The following is an 18,005-nucleotide window of genomic DNA, read 5'->3' as shown; positions in this document are numbered from 1 at the left end:
AGTGAGAGAGTGAGAGTGAGAGAGTGAGAGTGAGTGAGAGAGTGAGAGAGTGAGAGAGTGAGAGAGTGAGAGAGTGAGAGAGTGAGTGAGAGAGTGAGTGACAAGGTTTTGTTTTGAAGTAAGTAGAGCCCACAACCTCCTGTGTCAAAAGCAAGTATTCTACCTGTTGTGCTCAAACAACACAAACCGATTTGGCATAAGTAACACTGCTGGTCAGGCAAAATCTGTTTGTGTTAATAGCACAACAGGTAAAATACTCGCTCTTGAAGCAGAAGGTTCTGGGTTCTACTCCCACAGTATGTAGATGGACTGATACTGTACTGTGTTATACTTTTAAAGGGGGTGGAATTGGTGGATGCTGCAGTCGTGAATGTCAGGGGGTGGAACTGGTGGATGCTGCAGTCGTTAATGTCTTCTTTGGCAGAGATATCTAGTAACTATGAACCTGTTCAGTTTGCCATCCATATTCCCTATTGCAATATCACTACCTTATAATTTTTTTTTTATGTAATATAGGCAATTTATTTCTCAAGGGCAACAGGCACTTTATTTGTAGATGAAACAATGAAATATTAAATTGTTTGCTAGCAGCAAACCTCTTCATTAGTTACAGATCTTGCAGATCTCTTTAATGTGGAATTATTTACATGACTTTTACAGCAGAGATTGTGCATGTTTACTGATACTGGTGGATTGTAGAAGTTTGAGTAGACTTTTATGATGGAAATATTCTGAACTGGGCAGTTTTCTCATTATTGGTTCATGCATTTTGTTTCATTGCTTACTGGAAAAATGTTCAAAACAAATTTAAAATGACTCTAACAAGTGTGCTGTAATATATGTATAGTTCCTGGGGTGTAGATACACTCAGTTGTCCGTAATTTTGTAAAAAGACTAGGATTTATCCTGATATCTGGTTTGCTGACTGCTGCTGGTAACTTTTTCTCTGGCAAGTGACTAAGGATTTAAAGTTTTAGACTTTATAGCTTTCAGAAAAAGCATGACAATGAAAAACTTGTTATTCTAGCAACATTCTAAATAAATAAAGGCACTATCAGTCCCTGATATTTGGCCATTTGTCCCCCCATTATTTTTTATCTTTCTCCTGGCTGCTGGAAATACAAATGACCTCAGAGGTTTTTAACAAAGAAGATCAAGGGCCTCTAGCATGTGCCTTACACATACTGACTAAAATCCCTGTCACTATACTCTGTATAGTATAGATTTCATAGGGGAGGCCTACAGAGCAACCCAAGACCCAAACCTAATGAACTTACTGCATATCTATAAATCAAATGGGTCTAAGACTACTCATTCCAGGTTCTCAAATATGGCCTGTGACTTAAATAGGACATGCTGGAGGGACAGATTTATCTCCCACTGACTGCCACATCTTTGGAACTGGCTACCAATGATGTGAAACAGAGCACTTCTATGACAGTGTTCAAGAGGAACCTGAATGAATGAATGGGGCACAGTAAATTCTTACCGGGGATAACACCCACAACCTTCCAGGACATGGGCAGTCATCACTAAATGCAGTCTTGGGTACTGACTAGTACCTCTACTGTACTACACTACTACACTACACTGGGTTAAAATGGCTAGGCTTAAAATGACTGCCGGGTCAATAGCGTAGTAATATCCTCTGATCCTGTGACTTTGCTGTCACTTGTTCAGATTAAGCAGGCGTTATTCTCAGTTTGCAGAACTAGTGAGTGCATTTGTGTAAAGCTAGCTGGCATACTTTACTGTGGCTTTTGTAAAACAGAGATAAGAGGTGTGCACAATCAATAAAGAATAAAGCGATTGCAATTGAGGTTTCTTGGCATTGCCTTTGATGAAAAGGACCGTGTGGAGAAGGAATTGTAGTGTATCTAAAAGTAGCAAGTTAGCCATATTTTCTTTCACTTTTCATCACAAACATCAGCAGTGTACACAGTATCTGACTGATTGACTGACTGTGGTGGTCTGGACAGGATGTGTGTTACAGCAACTGACCACTGGCACAAGGGTGCAGTGAACAGCATTGCTGACTCACAGCGCTTGGGTCTCTAATTAAGTTTTTAGCTGTGGACTCTGCATTAACTCCCAGGTTCTATGTAGTTTTTATCCAAGTGTTCTCAGTTGTATAATGAATGCCTGTCCCTTTTTAGCAATTATGCCCAGTGAAAAACATGAAATGTGACATATATAGATGTTTTCCAGGGGAAGGAGTCCTTGTAAGGAGTGGACTTTTTAGCTTAGGCTCTGAAAAGGAAATTGATTATTTTCTAATTCATGTAACTATAAAATTCAGTATAAAAATATTAAAGTTTCTGAATGCAAACACACTAGTTATTAAAGCAGCATCATGACAGGGAGTACTTCAGTACAGAGAGATTCAACTATATACATAGCCATGAGTTCCTTTATACCTTTCTGTCAAAAACAAACACCAAGTTCATACAGAGTTTAAAGTTGTAACTTTGACAAAAATCTATTTATGTACATTGTCAAGGCTGGAATGAGTAAACATTGTAAAAATATGTGGAAAGGAGGACAGTTTGACAAAATCTCTAAGGGAGGTAGCAAACCCCTCAGCTGTCCAGGTTTTTGCAGAATGTCCAGATTTTTACCCCATATTCCTCCTAAAAAGGATTGAAATTGCTAAATAGTTTTAGACATCATATCCTTTAGAAAAATGCATACCAACACAAATCCTGTTATTCTAGCAATTTTATAAGTTCATGAAAGCAATATTTATAATCTGTCCCTGTTTATTTTAGGCTTTGTCCAGATTTCTTGCACAAGAAGTTGAGGGTTGTGTGTGTGTGTCTGTGTGTGTCTGTGTGTGTGTGTGTGTGTGTGTGTGTGTGTGTGTGTGTGTGTGTGTGTGTGTGTGTCTGTCTGTCTGTCTGTCTGTGCGTGTGTGTGTGTGTGAGAGAGACAGATAGAGTCAGAGAGAGAGAGAGAAATGCCCTAGTTAGATCTAGCAGGTGGAATTTATTTTCAAGTGTATTTTCAAGAAATTGTGAGCTTCAAGGGAAGCAAAGGTTACTGCTGCTCATGCTAAGTCTGCTTAAAATATGCAACTGTTTTGTTTAGCAAATAGTATCATTATTGTGGTATAGAATTTTAAAGCATGTTAGCACAGCAGGTAGCATACTTGCATCTTGATGCAAAGGTCTGTAGGGTTCTATTCCTACAGCATGTACATTTGTATTTTAAGGGGGTATGGTACTGCAGTCCTTGTGTGTCCTCCTTTGGATGAGACACCTAATAACTATGAACCTATTTTTCAGCTTGCCTCCCATTCCCTATTGCAATATACCAGCATACCATTTCTTTTAGTGTAACATAGGCAATTTATTCTTCAAGAGCAACAGGCAGGGAATTTGTAAATGAAACACTGAAATATAAAGTTTTCTAGCAACAACCTATTCATTGGTTTCAGATCTGTTTAATGTGGAATTATTCAGGTGACTTTTACTTCTGCAGAGATTCTGCATATTGATTGATATTGGTGGATTGTATGACAGAAGTTTGAGTGGCCCTTTATGGTTGAAATGTTCTGAATTGCGCAAGTTGTCCTTATTGGTTCATATGATTTGTTTCATTGCTTAAAGGAAAAATGTTCAGAACTATAAAATTAAAATACACTCTAACAAGTGGTGCTGTATTATACAAGGGATATAATTCAATTGTTATATAGTATAATTAATACAGTCAGGAAGGTGAATCAAATAACTTTTGCATGGTTCTAAAAATGTGTGCAAGGAGCCTATGATTTGAAAACAGCCCAAAGGTAAACTAACCCTGCCACTGGCAAGATGCATTTTCTTTGAATGTGGGTTTCAATGCTGTTTCAAATGGGGGGTTCAAAGCTAAAGTTTTAATGCTAAGTCTGTTTTCATTGTAAAACTATTGCTCTGTTTAGGTTTAGTAAATGTCTATCCGACTGTGCTATAAAATCTGAAATAAAAGTTGTAAATTAAATCCAAATATCTGTAATCATTGTAGAAGTAAAGCATAAAACAGTATGCACACTGAGAGATTTGAACAGTGTCTATGACAAATGGGGAGAAATAGCCAAGTAATGGGACACTGGAATGGCTGTGTGGGGGAGGGGGGGTGCGTGGGCGGAGGAGGTGGGGCTGCGTGGGTGGAGGGGTTGGGGCTGCATGGGCGGGGCTCTGGGTTTGCACCCCCTGCAAAAAATCCTGCGGGCTCCCTTGGCTCTGGGTACAGTTCCTGACCCCCTTACTCCATTGTAAAGCTGTAACTGTTCTGTCCAAAATGTCTGATGCATGTTTTGATTATACTGCTGTAAAGAAATGTCTTTTAGAACTGTTTAAGCTAACACCTGAAACGTATAGGAAAAAGTTGTGAGCATAGACGCAAGGCTGATAAAAGTGTGTGTGAATATGTTGCTGAATTGAGCACTTAATTCCATAGATGGGTGAGTGGATGTCAGGTCACCACTTCTGAAGGGCTTGCAGACCTTTTGGTGAGGGAACAAGCCCTTAGTACTTTGCCTGAGGACATGAGGATCTGGTTAGCTGATAAGACAGTGTGCTACTTCAGATGAGTTGGGGAAGAAGGGAGACCTATACCTGGCAAGCAGGACAGTCGTGCACAGGAGGGGGGCTCCCAGTACTGCTCATGGTTCTAAAGGAACCCATGGTGGGCAGCACAGACAGCCACAACAGAATCTGTCAGTAGCAGGGGAAGCCACTAGTCTAGGTGCACATCCAGGAGCTAGCCAGGAGCTAGGGTTAAATGTTTTGAATGCAACCAGTGGGGCCATGTGGCATACAGATGTCCACGGAGGCAAGGTGGGGAACCAAAAGTGAGGGAGCCAGTAAGTGGCAAAGACAAAATGCCAGTAGTAGGTTGTCTTGAGACAAAAGGGGTACTAAACTACCATCCTGCAGATGTCCTGAGAGGGACTGCAGTTGCACGCGGTCAGGCTAGGAAACAAGCATGTGGGTCTGGTAGCCTGGGGGAGACCCAGACAGACCGCATACTTGCAGCCAGGACTGGTGAGGTGGTTGCTTCAGGGAGGAAGGTATGCAGTAGCAGTGAGACTGAATGTGAGCCACAGCTGCTTGTGGGTACTGATGTTCCCTTGGACAGAGTGACTGCAAAGGTAGAGGTGAGTAGTAGTACCCAGGCTGACAGTGAGGCACCACTGTCAGAGGATGCCAGACTTCCTGTGGAAGGGAGCTGGGAAGGTTTACAAGGTGAGAGTTGAGACAGCCTCACCTCTCAGACCCTACATTGCAAGGCCTGATGCAGGTAGCTAGGGAGGCACCTGATTCTCAAGGAAAGGGGTAATCTGTATACTAGGACAAAGGGTTTACTATACAGAGAGTGGACCCCTGAGGGAGGGCTAGAAGGTGAGAGAGTACAGCAGTTGGTAGTGCCTAGAGCCTACCATTTGGCACTTCTAGCCATAGCCCATGATATTCCCTTTGCAGGCCATATGGACATAAAACATACAAAGAGGTGTATTATACAGAACTTCTATTGGCCTGGAATTTCCAGAGATGTAACAGGGTACTGCAGGACCTGTGAGCAGTGCCAAAAGGTAGACAAGGAAGGAGACAAGGTGAGAGCTCCTTTGATGCCTTTGCCTGTGATTGAGGAGCCATTTCAGAGGGTAGCCATGGATTTTGTGGGTCCTATGAGTACCCCACCTTCCACAGGGAAAAAGTATATCTGAGTGGTAGTGGATTATGCTACACGATACCCTGAGGCAGTGGCTTTATCCTCCATTGAGGCAGAGAAGGTGGCAAATGCTTTAGATTTTCAGCAGAGTAGGTTTCCCAAAAGAAATACTGACTGACAGAGGTGCCAGTTTCTTGTCAGACCTGCTGGCTTGTCTGTGGAATTCCTGTGGGGTGAAGCACATGAAAACCACCCCCTACCATCCCCAGACTAATGGTCTTGATGAGAGGTTAAACTCTACAATCAAGTCCATGCTATGGGCATTTGCAGATCAGTTTAAGAGGGAGTGGGAAAAATATTTGCCCCATCTGTTGTTTGCTTACAGAGAAGTTCCCCAGGAATCCACAGATTTTTCACCCTTTGAGTTGTATGGGCATAGGGTGAGGGGGCCTGTAGATTTAATTCAAGATGAGTGGGAAGGTGAGTGCGAGTCTCACAAGGAGTCTGTTGCGGCATATGTCCTAGACCTCAGGACAAGGCTCAGGGAACTCATGGGCTTGGCCCAGGAGAACCTGGCAGAAGCCCAACAACAGAACAAGGTGTGGTATGACAGGAATGCTCGAGCTAAAGAGTATGCTGTGGGGCAGCAGGTAATGGTTCTCATTCCTGTCAGACACAACAAACTGCAAGCAGCTTGGGAGGGATCCTACAAGGTGGTAAGAAAGGTAAGTGATGTTAACTACATGGTGGAACTGCTAGGCAGATGACAGGGGAACAAATTGTACCATGTTAACATGATGAAACCTTACCATGATATGGAGGCGCTTGTGCTGAGCATTTGCAGTGGATTGCAGGAGGAGTCTGAGGGAGATCTGGGGACTGATCATCTCAGTGAGGCTCGGGCTGACATCTCAGTGGAAGGAGTAGCAATGTCTCAGCAGCTATCTTCTACTCAGGTTAGAGAGATCCAGGCAGTGTTGCAGGAATTTGGGGACATGTTCACTGTGAAACCAGGGTGCAGCCACCAGGTGGATACAGGACCCCAAAGGCCTATTAGGCAGGCCCCTTAGAGAGTGCCTGAGAGAGTCAAACAGACTCTGAGGGAGGAGGTAGAGGAGATGTTGGAACTAGGGGTTATTCAAGAGTCCAACAGTCCCTGGGCCTCCCCAGTGCTGCTGGTGCCAAAGAAGGATGGCAGTACCAGGTTCTGTGTGGACTACAGGAAATTATATAGTCACACAGTCTCGGATGCTTACCCCAAGCCTGAGACAGATGAGGCTCTAGAGCAGCTGGGTGGGGCTAAGTATCTTACAACCATTGATCTTACCAAGGGTTACTGGCAGGTGCCCTTGTCTCCCAGTGCTATTGAGAAGTCCGCCTTGGTGACTCCTTTTGGCTTATATGAATTCACAAAGATGCCCTTTGGGATAAAGAATGTCCCAGTGACTTTCCAGAGGCTGGTAGATCATATCCTAGCAAGAGCAGGTGGATTTGCCCTTGCTTTTCCTAGATGATATTGCCATCTACAGCCATTCCTGTCCAGAGCACCTTCAGCATGTCAGGGAGGTGCTGGGCAGACTACAGAGGGCAGGGTTGACCATTAAGCTGAGCAAATGTCAGGTGGGTATGGTGGAGGTCTCCTACCTAGGACATAGAGTGGGAAGTGTTGAGATAAGGCCAGAACCTGCCAAAGTGGAAGCCATTCATGCATAGCCTGCACCTGTTACTAAAAAGCAGGTTAGGCCATTTTTAGGGACAGCAGGGTACTACAGAAAGTTTGTCCCCAGTTATAGTACCATAGCTGCTACCCTCCCAGACCTGACAAGGAAGAACAGGCCAGATAAGGTAGTGTGGACCCCAGCATGTGAGTAGGCATTCCAGAAGCTTAAAGAAGCTTTGGGAGGACCCCCTGTGTTAGCCAGTCCAGATTATAGCAAAGAATTTGTTGTGCAGGTGGATGCTTCAAACATTGGGGTGATGGCTGTACTTAGCCAGATTTCTTCAGAGGGGAGGAGCACCCAGTGGTTTATCTCATAGGCTCCAACCCAGAGAGGAATGCTATGCAGCTGTAGAACAGGAATGTCTAGCCATAGTGTGGGCATTGCAGAAACCTCAGCCTTATCTGTATGGAAGGAAATTCACTGTTATGACAGATCACAACCCCTAACATGGTTAAACAGAGCCAGCCAAATGCCAAGTTGCTAAAATGGAGTCTAGGGTTGCAAGCATATATGTCAGTGCAGCACCACAGTGCAATGCCAATGCAGATGGGCTCTCAAGACATGGAATGGGGTGAGGTGCACTCAAATAGACCTAACGCTCCCAAGAGGCGTTTCTCAAGGGTCACTTGCAAAACTAGCTTGAGTTCTCTGAGGAGACTGGTAGAGATGGATGAAGGCTGCCAGCCTAGTCAAATAGAATGTGGTACATAATTCTATCATTTGTAAATACTGTGAAATGTTGAACTTAAAACAATGTGGCAACATTGCCATCTGCTGTAAAGAAAGCTAAGTCAAGCATTTCTTGTTGGTCCTTTGAAATTAAAATTATTTCATCACTGCTTTTGAGGTTTACTAGTCTGCTCCAGTCAGTCTAGATGAGGGCTTCCTGCCTATTGTTTTAAGGCTAAAGTTAATGACCAGAATTTACATGTTGAATGTCCTTTATTGCTCTAAGTGTAAAAGAATGTAAATGCAGTTTCTGTCAGCCTGGGAACACCAGGAAAGTGTGAAACAATGTAATGTTTTATCAGAACTGCAGTTTCAATTTAAACAGAGAGAACCAGAAGGCATTACGCATTTTTGTCTTGATATCCAATTCATCAGCACTCTGCCAGTTGTCTCAAGTAAGTTATCTTAGAGGTGTGTTTTCTTGTAGAAGTATCTAGGAATTAGAACGTTTAGACTAAGTATTTTTCTGTGATGTCAGAACTGTACTACTGATTTATTTTAAGTATTTCTGTGTGATCTCTGAACTCTTTTGACTAGCACTGACTGTGTAGTAGAAAGTATTGTCTTGTGGTTTTAATTATTTATTGTTAAATATTTTAAAACCTTTCAAATGTGGCTGGTTTGTGTAGAGATAATTTAAACTGTAGAGTGCATTGCATATTTATATAGTTTACTGTCCAAGTCACTCCAAATAAGCTTTGACTGTTTAGTCACATCTACCAATTGGATAATAATATTGCACGGTAATAATTGGACACCCTTTTAGGGACCTTTAAGTAGCTGATAAGTATTAGTGGGTGGTGGCCAGTGGAACTACCGTATAGTCTGGGAGAAAGGAGCACAGCTGGAGAACTTGTGCCAGCTTTCCCCAGGAGTGTCTCTGTGGTTGTATAAACTCTTATCTCAAAGTGCATGTGTGTGTGTGTCAGCTACTTGGGCAGGGACATGAAGCACTGGTTGGACAGAGAGGGTGCTAGAGTTTTAGCTTGCCCACTAGGCTGAGATCTGGACCCTATAGCTGTGTCAGTGGGGAGTCTTATTGGGGACCTGGAGAGCAAGGGAGCGACCAGCCCCAGACTGACTGTGATCTCTGTGTGCTCTTAAGGGAAATTGCACTTTACTGTGTATATTTGTTATCCTTTCCTCATATATGAGATGCCCTCTCTGATGTTAGTGATGAGGATTGAGGCTCCTTGATTTGCTGGGCCAGGGCACGGGCGTCACACACTCTTCCAGTTTTGGAGATGGGGTCTACGTCTAAATCTCGTAGTCCATATTACCAAATGTAAAAATCATGATTCTGCATAGTTTCTCAGCGCTGTAAGGTGAGAACCTCAGTTGGCTTATACTGCTACATTGATAGGTTTCGCTGTCTTATTTTAGCACAGTTTTGCTTAAGGCATTTTTGCCATAATTTTTTTAATTGTTTTTATCTGTTTTTAACTTTTTTAGTACTGTTTCTTTAAATAAGGACATGCAGGGAAAGATTGTTTGTTAGCAATTATCTAATTAGTGTTTAATTTATCATTTTGAGCGCCAAAAGTCTTTTGTATAAAAGGTTGCTTTTATCAATGTTTTATTACACCTGAAGAAGCGTAGTACAGCTACGTGAAAGCGATTGTGTGTTTTTGTTCTAAATAAAGAAGCTTCCATTACCAGTGACTATCTCCGTGTGGTGACTCCAGTGGATTTTGTGTCTTTCAAATGTAAAAATCCTGAGATGAAAGTAATCAAAAGGTAAAATCCCAAACATTGAATTTTTAACATGTTAAGTAAACACTTGACCAACTAGAACCTGTGCTGGGCCAACATGCCCGGTTCTCCGCTGTAGTGCAATCCCAGAGTTGGTGTATTTATTTACATTTGTTTACTCGGAAAGTCTGATTGAGCCAAGAAGACCCATTTTCAGAGGAGGCTCAGGAAGAAAAACTTCATAACACTAGTTATAACAAGAGTATTACATAATATACACATGCAAACATTGATTAAAAACGTTGAGCAATACAAATTATAGGCATGACTGCACCACATAAAAAACATAAAATTTTACAAACAGTGGCAGATAAGCATTCATGTATAGTAGGGGAGGAAAAATATCAAGAAGAGAAACATTTGAGCCTAGAATTTGCAGCTGATTACATACTGTTGTGAAATCTAGAGATAAATTAGGTCAGAGAAGTTATTAAAAAGAAGGAAAAAGAAGAAAGGGCATGGAAGAGTGAGAGAAATATTATGTGAGGGTAAATAGAATCTTCTGGGGTTCGAATAATAGTTGATACAGGTATTGGTGAGGTGTTCCTTAAGTTGTAGTATAAAGTTGGAGGTATTGGTGGTGCTGATAATTGTTTGGGGTGTGGAGTTCCAGTATTTAGATATTTTGTTGGACATCAGGGAGTCTCCATAGCTATTGTTGGATTTAGTTACAAGGAAGAGGGTTTTGCTAGTCGATCTTAGGGATGGAGTGGTGCAGTAGGGGTGGACTTAGGTGCTTGAGAGCAGGGCAATTGTTGCAGTGATGAAAGACATTGTGAATTTGAAATTAATTGACTGTAGATTAGAAGATTAGGTAGTTCAAACCATTTTAGTTGTTGAAGTGAAGTGCTGTGGTATGAGCTTTAAGGGAGGTGTTTTGGAAATTTTGCTGTTTTCTTGCAACAGGATTCCAATTTAGTTATGTCTGTTTTTCTGAGGTTAGTGAAGATAGGAGAAGCGTATAGGAGAGTGGAAAGTAGATGAGTCTTGGCTATAGAAATTCTTTGGTGTTGGCAAGGAAAGGCTTGACCTTGTAGAGAGAGCCAAGCTTCATGTGAACCTTTTTGATTGTTACTTTTAGATGTTTGTCAAATCTAAAGTTGTCAATTGTAACCCCTAGGAGCTTGGTATGTTAAACTGGTTCTATTGGATTTTGTTGGAGGGTGGATGGGTATTGTATGTTTTGTTGCTAGTGAATAGCATGAGTTTGTTTTTTTAGCATTAAGTACAAGTTGTGAGTCAGTGAGGTATTTTCTGACATCACAGAAGGCTTTTTAGGTTGTTTGAAGGAGTTCTGGTAGGGTGGGAGCTGAGCATATGAGGGAGGAATCATCAGCGTATTGGACAATGGAAGCATATTTGATAGGTGAATGGAGTCTATTGCTGAAATTAATGAAGAGTAGTGGCCCGAGTATTGATCCTTGGGGTATACCGAAAGAGTCAGGTAGAAGGGGGAAAAGTTTGTCCTGCCATTTTACAGCCTGTTTGCGGTCAGATAGCTGTGAAATTAGTTGAGAGCGATTTGGGAGAGGTTTAAGGAAGCCAGCTCAGTGAGTAGTTTCTGATGTGAAACAGTTTCAAAGGATTTTGACATATCAAGAAAGATGGAGGTTGCAAGCAGTGTGGAGTTTCTAAGCTGGTTAATTGAATTAGTAAAACTGACGAGCAGTAGTGGTACTATGTTTAGGTCTGAAATCATGTTGAGATACAGATAGGAAGTTATTGGTTAGCAGATAGTCAAGTAGTTGAGAGTGGATACATTTTTCAAGGATTTTAGCAATGGGGAGAATTGCTATTGGCTAGTAGTTTGTGAGTTCTGTAACTGTATTGACTTTGTGTAAAGGGATGATATAAGACTCTTTCCACAGTGTACAGATATACTGCTTGGTAATAGACCAATTAATTAAAATAGATACAGGGTAGGGGATGACATGCTATTATTTTTAGAAATTCATTGTGGTGTTTATCAGCTGTGAGGGATGAGGGCTTTAATTCTGGCAGTAGTTTCTTTATGGTATTGGTTTGAATTGGTTTTATTGAGAAGGATTTGAGGTTTCCTATAGCCTGTATAGGTATGGACAGTGGGGTAGTGCTCTCGGATTTTAAAAGGGATAGGACAGATATAATAAAGTGAGTGTTAAATTGGGATACAGTGTTAACAGTAGGATCGATTATGGTTGGAGCTGGGGTTTTGGTCTGGCCTGCTTTGAGTAAGGAGTTGATGGCACTCCAAAACTTTTGGGGGTTATTATGATGCTTTTGTTGTATTGTTGTGTAATAAGTTTTTTGTTTTATCTGATTAGTTTTTTAGCATGTTCACGCATTTCACAATATTTGAGAAGTGATGATTCATTTTTGGTCTGTTGGTAATGGAACCAGGTTTTGTCTCTTAGTTTAAGAAGCTTTTTGGTGGTGTTGGTGAGCCATGGTATATGTTTAGTTTTTGTATGGAATTTCCTTAGGGGGGCTAGACTATTTAGGGTAGTGAGGAGTGTATTATTGAAATATTGCACAGCTGAGTCTAGGTTGAGTTATCTAAGGGGGTACCAGTCACAATTTTGAAGGAGGGTATTGAAGACAGCAGGAGAAGAGATTTTTTTGTTATGTATTTATATGCAGTGTTATTGGAGACACAAGTATGCTGCCTACATAAGTAAGTGGGTAGGTGGCCACTTAGGCTGTCGGGGAGACAGCCAGATTGATGGTAGTGGATGGGTTTATTGGTGAGGGTCCATTCGAGAACTGATTGTGTCCTTCTGTTCTCATGTTGCAGTATTCTAACATGAGGGATCTTCCGCCCAAGGCAAACCAAACGTCCGGCCCATATACAAAAGCTTAGCCTGGCTATTATATGGTCCCCTATTTAGGACTTGTGTTTTTTCTGCCTTTTTTCCCTTTCTGGACGGCATCCTTATCAGCTACCTTTAGACTGCCTTCCGACTGTGGCATTCATTTCTGAGGTCAGTGCATGCAGAAGTCCCATTTATGGCCCACGGTTTATGGTTCTTATGTGTGACGTCCCACGCGTCATACAGCAGCCAGGCTAAGCTTTTGTGTATGGACAAGATGTTTGTGTCGCCTCAGCCGGAGGATCCCTCATGTTAGAATACTGCAACATGGAAGAGAGGGACATCTGTGGTTATGGTAAGATTTTACACAACTATTCCTTATTTTATTTACTACGTCTACCCTTGTGGGGGAGTGAATCATTTGACTAAAACCACGAAGGTTAATGAAATTAGAGGGATTGTTCGAGGAGCAGGATTTCCAGTCCAGGTTGAAGTCACCCATTATTATGGTTTCCTGACTGTATGTTGTGGCACACCTGTGAAGGAGTTCCTCAATAGTGGCTAGGTTATTATCTAGGGGTATGTTTATTTTTAGGCAGGAGATTAGGATTTCACAATTTTTGGGGTTTAGAGGTTTACTAACCAGCCTTCCCACTCTGAGATTTTCTTTGAAGATGGTAGCAGTGCCTCCACCTTTCTTTTCAGTCCTCTCAAGCCTGTGAATATTGTATTCAGGGGGTAGGAAATCAGAGGCTTTTATGTGTGTTTTTAGCCGGGTTTCTGTTAGTATTGCTGTATCTGAAGAGTATTTGGTGAGGGTAGCATGAAATTCTGGAATTTTGTTTAAAAGGAGGAGATAATTATTTTTGTTGGAAAGGTGTGTATTGTTAGAAGTGCCTGGGATGCAAGTGTATTGGGGTGTTTGTGGTGGAAGTTGAGGACCTGGATTAGGATGAATGTCCCCACTTTGATATGGACTGAGTTGACTAGAATTAGATGAGTATGTTTGTCACTGTGACTATCTCTGACCTTGTCACCAGCTTTCTAACCTGAAGTCAACTCTCCTCACCTTAGAACTCAACAAATATATGTATATACTCATGCGTTTATCCAAATACATGGCATCACTACTTTCACATCTATAGCTGACTGTAATACATTATGGGCACTTCTGCCACTACCTTTCCTCTCATGTCATACTACTGCCCATAATACTTGATCCTACACACTAACACAGTTTACTGTTACATATAGTTAAGGGCTTTTGTATGTAATTAATGGAATGACATTGTCCTATGTTTCAACTTTGTTTTTACTTTTGTATGTATCAACATTGTTCTTTTACTTATGCATGTAATACTGTGGAGCTTTTCTCCTCATGCCTCTACTGAAAATGGGCTCTTCCTAAACACAGTGGACTTTCCCAGTCATCAAATGCAATAAATAAAATAAATAAATTAGTCTAGCAGATCTGTGTAGTATTCTAGATTTTTATGTGGATGTGCATAATTGTAAGCAAAAAGATTGGTAGTGGTGTTGTTGTAAAGTTGGGATGAAACTGTAATGTTGGGTATGTAGGTATGGGGTGGCACTATGATTGGGCTGGTAGGAGAGTGGACAGTGGTGACATGTTGGATGTGGTAAGATGTGTAGAGGTATGTTGCGGTAAGTAAGGTGTATAATGTTAAGTGTTGAAATAACATTATAGATAATATATGTTATGGTATTTGACAATAGACTAGGTGAATTGAGGAAGTACTGGGCTGATGTGGTTGTAGGCAGGAAGGGTGTGGTTGTGGTATTGTGTGTGCTACTAATTGCCAGTTAATAAATTGTCAGTGATGATTGTGGGATTGGGGGGGAGGGAAGTATGTTCTGAGGTTAATTATAAATATAGGGATAATGGAGGTGGGTGAGAATGGGGGTAGGATAGGGGAGTGGAGTGGGGAAAAACCTTGCTACATTGAACACTATGTGAAGAAGAAAGAGAAATTAAAAAAAAAAAAAAATCCGTTATTTGTTGGGTGACAGGTACTTACTGGTATGCTCAGGGGTTGTGAATTTGTAGTTGGCAAAGGAATTACAGACATTGAAAACAGTGACCAGTAAATAGTAAGGAAAACGTATGTTACATGTGGCGGAAGGAGAGAAAAAAGAAAAATAGCATGTATGACTGGGAATTTGGGCCTCAGGAATAGAGATAGGTTGTGTTTTTAGTAGATACGTTGAGGGAAAAATCTGAGGTTGACTAGTGGAAAAGGGGAGAGGAGGGGGTGTTTAACTACAATGTGCACATGCCACTATCAATTTTAATAAACAATACTGCTGCAGAAGATATTTACAGTAGTAAATGCCATAGGGAAACAGGTGAAATTTTGTCCTTAATATACGTTTAGAATGTTGGAGGTTCTGTTTGCTCTAGTTACTGGCAGGCACAGTTCAGTCTTCAGAACACATTTTTGAGTGAGAGATTGCAAGTATGGAGATAACTGTAAGTTTAACTGAAAAGGAAATTAGGACCCAGAAGTTGAGTAAAGCAGTGTAAAGGACAAGAGATACTATAATTAGCACAGAGAGAGGGAAAATATAGTTGCTGAGTTGCTACTGCAAAAAGCAAATAACACACTAAATGTAGTAGCTCTAATACACCAATGTAAATTAGTTGCCAGCCAAGTTCATTGTATCTACTTGCTACTTAAGTTTTTCCATTGAAAGGAAGATGATATTTTATTACCCCTTATTTAGAGGTATGATGTACTTGCATTTGAGGGTGAAGGAAGTTCAAATCAGAATAATTTTGTCTTCAGTCCTCCTTTTCCAGTCTGCCTTCATCATGTTCGTAAAGAGGTGTATAGTTCAGTGCCATAGTAAAAAAAAAAAAATCATAAAGTAACCCACAAGAAGCAGTAATGGATGTTCAGCTTTGCTTCCTAGACAACACAGCAGGCCAGTTTTTGCCTCCGTTAAATTAAAATAGCATTGTACAGTAGCTTTTTAACAACAACAGAAAACTGTGTACCATTGTTCTGTAATGGATGCATGAAAGCTGCTATTTTAAGACTGGTTTCTTTGTCTTTTGGTAGGACTACCAGACTTGGCTGGATCTGCGAGAGTTGGAGTACAGAACTGGTGAGCGTTACATTACACATGAAAGTGATGATGCACGGTGGGAGCAGTTTGCCAAGGATCACTCTCTGCCGTATCCCCAACATCTGACAGCACATGACAGTGACTTCGATGACAGTGAAATGCAAGGACTAACAGAAAGAGTCAGCATATTATGAATCATATTAAGGAACAGCCTGCATTTTCACAATAAGGGAATAGTAATAAAGACTGTTTTCCTGTAATAGTGCTTCTGCTGTGAAGTAAACCCTGGCAATGGACACATTATACATCAAGGGCATGGAAGAATTTTGTGTGCTATGAGTATGTTCCTGCCTAAAATATACATTTTTTTATTTAGGTTGACTGAACCAAAATAATACATTCATAGGAGGTTACTAGTCTAACAGCTCCAGGTAGCTTACAAGCCTAGCCAAGTTAAACTCACCCAAGTTCATCTCTGTAATCATACTGATGCTGATGTACATTCAGGGCTAGAAGGAGTGCAGATATAATACCATGCCTGTGATACTGTGTAATGTGTCTGTAGCCATGTGAAAATCCAAATGGTTAAAAAACACCAGACTTGTTCCTCATCTCAGTCATTGTCTGGTATGGACTGGCCAAACGTCTTAGTAATAAAGTTAAACAAAAGCTATGTCCAGTCACCTAATCACTTATCACCATGAGAGCTGTAGGGGTTTGCTCAGACTATACATAGGTTTATTACTGAATGCTAAACTTGAAATAAGACATGTACAAAGGTTCAAAGCAATATCCTGTCTGTTGATTCTTATCAACAGATTATCATTACATGTATGGACTTGCCCTTAACTTTGACACAGTGAATTTTTTAGCCCATTTTGTTACAAGTACGCTGAATTCCAAAGTTTGTGGACCTGTTTTATGTTTCCAGAAAATACCTGAATAGTAAAATGTGCCCAACCTTCCAAAGGTAAATACTATTTTAAGACATGACTGCATTAGACTGAAACTTAAAAAACTGGACTTATTCCTATGTGAGAATTTTTAGCATATGGAAAAGGCAAGTCTGTAAACTGAGATTAGTAGTGTAGTTCTACTGCTGTGGAATTACATTGGCAGGAATTTAAGAGTGTTCAGCATAGGTGTGTACTAGGCTAATGGCCCTGGAGCCTTTACAAGCCTAGCCCATAGAAGTGCCCTGGCATTGTGCCGCCCAACGTTAGTTCCTAGTGCCTCTATCAAGTAGAGCCACTGGAGTGATCCCCGGGGTGAACTTTCTATTTCGCATCCACTCATCAAGATCTCTCTTGAAGAGGGCCAGTGACGTGCTCTGCTTGACATGTATGGAAAGTCCATTCCAGAGCATGGGCAGTCTCTGTGTTATGCACCTGTCCCTCCAGGATGTTCTGTTGATTGTGATAATGAGGCGAGGTCTCTGGAGCATGTGGTTCATAGGAATTGGGATTTCTTTAGATGTAGCATTTCTAACAGAGCTGGGACAGACATGGCTTTGTAAGTCGAGCAGATATCGCCTCTTAGTAGACGATATGAGACAGAGAATAACTGAAGTTTTTTGAGTCTGTCTGTGTAGGACATGTGTTTAAGGCATAGGATCTTCTTTTTGAGGTACCTTTGTGGCCTTTCCAGCTGTTGCATGTGTCTAGTGAGGTACATGCCAAATGGGGCATTATACTCGATGATTGGCCTAATTAGGGAAGAGTAGAGAAAGATGATGATCTCTTTCTTCCTGGATGCAAAACCATTGGTAATGAGATGTTCCATATAGAAGGACTTTCTGACCACAATGGCAGTGTGGTGGTCGGAGAGGTTGCTGTCAACCTGGTGTCCCCAGATCTCTTAGAACACCTTCAGTGGTCAGTGGGCTCCCATCAATGTGGTAATTAGTGGGAACTGAGTTTTTCCCAAAGGGGATGACGACGCATTTTTTGGCATTAGGCGTAAGGCCATGGTTTCAACACCAGTCATTGGTCTCAGTGAGGCCTTTCTGTAGGATGTCTACATCACTTGGGAGTTAATGATGGCTCCCAGCTTGCAGTCATCTGCGAACTTGGTCAACCAGAGTCCCTCCGTGTTGACTTGAACTTCTGAGAAGTAGATGCCAAACAGGAGAGGACCCAGGACTCCTCCCTGTGGGACTCCACTCGTAACTGGTCGGCAGTCTGACTTGGGGTCTGCTACTTTCACACTGTGGGTTCTATCTGTGAGACAATTTGCAACCCACCTAGTTATGTACGGGTTGATGCTTGTCAGT

The 18,005-nt window shown here is 41.5% G+C and overlaps 1 protein-coding gene across 1 annotated transcript in view; it reads left to right on the top strand.

Moving 5' to 3' along the window:
- Nucleotides 1-16,406, top strand: part of PRKD2 (protein kinase D2) — a 3,293,129-nt gene extending 3,276,723 nt beyond the window's left edge. Inside the window, exon 18 of the mRNA XM_044081637.1 lies at nt 15,727-16,406. Coding sequence (XP_043937572.1) covers nt 15,727-15,927 — 201 coding nt within the window. The 3' untranslated portion in view covers nt 15,928-16,406. The remainder of the gene's footprint in view (nt 1-15,726) is intronic.
- The last annotated feature ends 1,599 nt before the right edge of the window (nt 16,407-18,005 follow it).

This window comes from Protopterus annectens, chromosome 1.part0 (genome assembly GCF_019279795.1).
Source record: "Protopterus annectens isolate FY-2018-M chromosome 1.part0, PAN1.0, whole genome shotgun sequence".
NCBI classification, from domain to species: domain Eukaryota; kingdom Metazoa; phylum Chordata; order Ceratodontiformes; family Protopteridae; genus Protopterus; species Protopterus annectens.
Note: the sequence above shows the minus strand (reverse complement) of the source record. Positions and strands in the feature narration are given on the sequence as shown.